The 5000-nt window shown below is 40.2% G+C and overlaps 2 protein-coding genes across 4 annotated transcripts in view; both read left to right on the forward strand.

The window, feature by feature from the left end:
* The window catches only part of ccdc40 (coiled-coil domain containing 40), a 13834-nt gene extending 13378 nt beyond the window's left edge, over window positions 1-456 (forward strand). For both annotated transcript variants that reach the window (XM_042105595.1, XM_042105596.1), the window contains exon 19: window positions 1-456. This exon is cut by the window's left edge and continues 143 nt beyond it. In XM_042105595.1, coding sequence (XP_041961529.1) covers window positions 1-100 — 100 coding nt within the window. In that variant the 3' untranslated portion in view covers window positions 101-456.
* Window positions 457-1356: 900 nt separating this feature from the next.
* card14 (caspase recruitment domain family, member 14) overlaps window positions 1357-5000 on the forward strand; it is a 21922-nt gene continuing 18278 nt past the window's right edge. Inside the window, exons 1-2 of one of the 2 annotated variants that reach the window (XM_042105495.1) lie at window positions 1357-1589; window positions 4256-4666. In XM_042105495.1, coding sequence (XP_041961429.1) covers window positions 4453-4666 — 214 coding nt within the window. In that variant the 5' untranslated portion in view covers window positions 1357-1589; window positions 4256-4452. The remainder of the gene's footprint in view (window positions 1590-4255; window positions 4667-5000) is intronic. The other variant, XM_042105496.1, reaches the window with a different exon arrangement.

Here is a 5000-nt window from a genome sequence, read left to right on the forward strand (position 1 = left end):
CGCAGTCCTGCAGCGCGTCTGCCAAGAGCTGCCGCAACACCAGGGGGCGCTACGCCGCATCACGCTTGCACTCAGCACCCACGTACAGGAGAGCCAGTGATGGACGGGAGGATGTACAGGACGGTGGAGGAGGAGATAAATAAAACTCAGGGCAGGAGGGTGGACGGTTGGGTTTGGGGTTCATGATCTTAGTGTAGTAACCACAGTACATCCAAGATTTCATTTATATAGGTATTAATGGTTCAAAGGTCAAGTGGGTCAAAGGTCGTGGTTTGGAGAGATTACATTAGGAGAGTTTTTGGGGTGGAGGTGTGGATCATGGAACACAGCTCCACGACACCAGTGAAGGCATATCTGGTTGCAAGATTTTATCGCTATTTTTTATTTGCCATTATATATTCAATATACATTCAATTATAATCTGTACTGAATAATAAAAAAATTGTGTTGCAAAAATTGTTCTGACCTGTCTTGTAACAATTTAACTGTCTGTAGGTAATTTGAGTGTCTTGCACTTGACCACCACCCCTTCACACTAAATGCTCTCACGGAAAAATTGCATTTGCCTTATCTTCACTGCAGATGAACTTTTCCAGTTGAAACCACTCAATTACTCAGACCTTTATTTAAGGTTCTAGCCTACGTCATGATTTTGTTTTCCCTGTGGGCTGTGCGCCACAAGTATTACCGCTATGACAACATTAATTTAGACCATGATGACACATAAGCTGTCAACTTGTCATCAACCGCCTTTCAGTTTGACAGGAACATACAGTACAGTAGCCTATAGCACACAATGTAGAAAATAGTCAAAATGAAAAAAAAAAGAAAAGAAAAAAAAAACTATCAATATGCCCAAACTTTTGAGTGGTAGGCTACTTACAGAACTTGAATTAGTTTTTGTTTTAAACATCCACATCCCACGACTATTCGATTGTATTTCATGAAAATCTATGTTTAGGGGGTTACGTTTGCTGGGGAAATGTCTGCATTTGTAGGAAGTGAAGTGCTATTCATTCATTTCAGACGAAGCAATGGAAACTAGACTAAAACTCAACATAGACTATAGGCTTACTCCTTGTTTGGAGAAAAATGCCGTATGTTCAGTTAAAACCGCAGTATTTATGCATCATAGACGGTCTATTGTGAAATGGACATGACCGTGTAAACAGTCAATTTTCATGACTCAGCTAAGAAGGCTTTGTTCTCTGAACACCTAACTGCAATGTCAGTGTAATGAATTTGCAAAGTAGGCTGTAGTTTTACAGACAGCTTGCGATATGATGGGGTTGTGCCTCGGTGCTGTGTTAGGCTACAGGTTATACTGTACGTCAAATGAACTCTTCCTGTAGGGTATCGTGCCTACCCCCACAACTGCTGTTGATAGCCTACAGATCTGCTGTTGGTAGCCTATCTTTAGGCTTCGTTCGTTTCGGTTTTTAAATGTTTCTATTCCTGTCTATGTTTTCTCGCTAATAAAAATGTGTAGGCCCTCAGTCTAGGTAATTCGTTTGAACTGAGAAAGTGCTGGAGGAGAATTCTAGGATAACATCAGCTGAACCGCACGGCAAATTGAAAGATTTGATAAGGTAGGCAGCGTCACAGACAACATTATAAAACATTAAAACAAGTGTAGCCTATGTTAAAAGTTGCTTAATCTAAATTTGTGTAGCCCACAAGGTTTTTAATAAAATTGTATTTTGCATTTCACATAGCCTATACCTGAAACAGCACCCACTGTCGGGTCGCGCCTATTCGTTGCTGAAACAATTCACTCATCTGTTTTGAAAACGTCAACAAAGAAAAGCTTTTGAGATAGGCTACGTGTAGGCTATGTACAGTATGAGCCTATAGCCTCTCTAAGTGTATCTTAAAACTATTATTACTGTTATACTACTGTCTTGAATCAGGTGTAGGCTACGCTTTACAGTTTTTACACACGTTTTCAAAACTCTGTGTCTATTTTTCAAAACTCCACACACAAAACCCACAACTGCTCACACAAAATGCAAAATGCCTCAAATCTCCAGCAAAATGACACACAACAATCAAAATGTCGCAAACACGTCTTTACTGTAAACCAAACATTCGCCTCACATTACAAACACTTTTTTCATAATATGACATTTTGAATACATCATGTACACACTGTTGCTCAAAACCTAAAGCTCTTCTGTCTTAGGCTTTCTATATGTATTTCCATACAAGAGTGAAAGTTACGGTATCAACAAAGAGAAGTTGAAATACACAGTAAAAATGCAAGCAATATTGAAACCAAAAATAGTGATTGTTCCCAAATAATTTGCTGTTGCGAATACAGTATTTTACAGCAAACAAGAAAACAAGCAAAGCAGAATACAGTGACCACCAGATGTACATGGAGTTTTGAAAACACTGATTTTGCCTATAGTTTTTTACAACTGTTTAGGCCTAAACACGTTTTCAAAACTCTGTGTCTATTTTTCAAAACTCCACACACAAAACCAACAATTGCTCACACAAAATGCAAAATGCCTCAAATCTCCAGCAAAATGACACACAACATTCAAAATGGCATAAACACATCTTTAAATCAAACATTCGCCTCACATTACAAACACTTTTGTCATAATATGACATTTTGGATACAACATGTACACACTGTTGCTCAAAACCTAACGCTCTTCTGTCTTTCGTAGGCTTTATGTATTTCCATACAAGAATGAAAGTTACAGTATCTACAGAGAGAAGTTGAAATACACAGTAAAAATGCAAGCAATGTTGAAACCAAAAAATAGTGATTTTTCCCAAATAATTTGCTGTTGTGAATACAGTAGGCTACGAATGAATACAGTATGAAGTATACAACAAGAACAAAGCAAAACAAAATACAATGACCACCAGATGTACATGGAGTTCTGAAAAAGCTGATTTTGCCTATGGAAATGACTTTTGCTTTTTCCAAAGAAAAGTGTGTGTGTGTGTTTATGTGTATGTGTGTGTGTCTGTATGTGTGTGTGTGTGTGTGTGTGTGTGGGGGGGGGGTTGTGTATGTATTCATAGGTCTATAGAAAAATGTATTGAGCTAATGGTACATATGTAACTTGGGGAGACACAAAAATATAGTAAAGACAAGTTTTACTGTAGGCCTACATAAAGTCGACTTTTTGTAGAACATTCCTTTCAAAGTATCTGCATTGGTTCTGAAATCCTCTAGGGCCAGATTGAAAGTGTCCATACCTACATAGAGTATCTATTTATAGGCCTATACTAAGGCAATGACTGGATGGTGTTCTGTAAAGTAATGAGTGTTTACAAATGTGAGGAGAGAGGGTGAAGCACTGGTGATTTAGCGTGGCATTTTGATGGGTTGTGTTTGAAAAATGAAATCAAGTTACTTCCTGTTCGATTTTTGTGTGTTAAGTAGAAAATTGTGTGTGGTGTTTTGCAAAATGTGTTTTAGTCAATTGAAAACTGAGTCAAACACTGCGAATTAGTGTATGGTTTTGCAGATTTGGTGTGGGGTTATGATGTTTGGAAGACATGTTTAGAAAATTGTGTGACAAGCAAAGATTTAGTGTGTAAGCATTTGAAAAAAACTGTAAGTGTAGGAGTTGGACTGTTACTTATAGTCATCTTTTCCTTTGCTGCTTTGCACTGGGACTTTGAACCACAAACATTTGAACAGCTGTGATTAAAAGAGCCCCCACCACACACACACAGACACAACACATTGTGTGGGTAAATCTCAATGATGCCAGCTCTTCTGCAAACATGAGTGAATAGCTCTATTAATTAAAAAGAGGTAGCCTACACAGCATGGTGTGGTCTTGTGTCTTTCATTAGATCCATGACCGGACGAGATAAGACTCAACACAAAGGGCCCAGTGGAGAAGCAGGCAAACTTATTATAAAACACACATATTTGATTGAGATTGTTGCTGGTTAACTGGCAGATAAGTCCAGAGACTGTCTGTGTGTGTGTTTATGTATGTGTGTGTGTGTTTATATGTGTATGTGTGTGTGTTTGTGTGTGTGTGTGTGTTTGTGTGTGTCTGTATGTACAGTATGTGTGTGTGTGTGTTTACGTGTGAGTGTGGGTGTGTTTATGTATGAGTGTCTTTTATGTGTGAGTGTGTTTGTGTGAGTGTGTGTCATTTGTATGTCTACCTCCTGTTGTGTTTACAGCATGTGTGAATGAGAGAAAGTACAGGCAACGCCCCTTCTTCATGCAATAACGTGAGCCTTGCCGGGTATCCGTGTTCTGGTCTTACAGGTTTTGCTCACACGCATCCCTGGGCAGGTGGAGCTGCAGGAGGGTTCTTAATAAACACCCACACTGGTCTTCCCCCTCCAGTCAAACCTGCGCTTCTCACCACGCCACGCCACGGCTGTACCTGAGTGGCTCTGGGACTATTTGGACTATAACCCCCGTGGCCGGTCGCTGGGTTTTGGGGGAAGATTTTTGTTGCCATGGCGGTGGTGGACCTCGACATGGACCCCGAGCTGAGGGACGAGGAGGGCGACGAGCTGTGGGAGCTGATCAACGACAACCGGCACAGTGTGTCGCTACAGGTGCGGCCGTGCATCGTCATACCGTACCTGCGGCAGGCCCGCGTGCTCTCCGAGATCGACGAGGACGAGATCATCAACTGCCACCAGCTCAAAAACTTCTCCATGAAGACCAGTAAGAGAGAGAGCAGGATGTGTGTGTGTGTGTGTGTATTTCTTTGTTTCTCTGTGTGTGAGAGAGATCTGAATAAAACCATAGCTCCAAGCTTTTTCCCTTTTTTTTCCATTCACACAGATATTGTGATTTATCATGAATTAATCTTTTGCAGTGTATTGAGTTTTGCAGAATTGCCGTATTGTGATCTCTTTATGTACTATTAACAGTACAGTAGATTCATGAGTTCATTAGATTCTGTGATTCCCTCCTAGTGTTGGAGGTGGAATGTTAAATGCTTAAATTAGATGGTAGATGATGAGTAATAAGTGCCTGATAGAATGTGCCAGAACAT

Source organism: Alosa sapidissima, chromosome 9 (assembly GCF_018492685.1).
Source record: "Alosa sapidissima isolate fAloSap1 chromosome 9, fAloSap1.pri, whole genome shotgun sequence".
NCBI lineage: Eukaryota > Metazoa > Chordata > Actinopteri > Clupeiformes > Clupeidae > Alosa > Alosa sapidissima.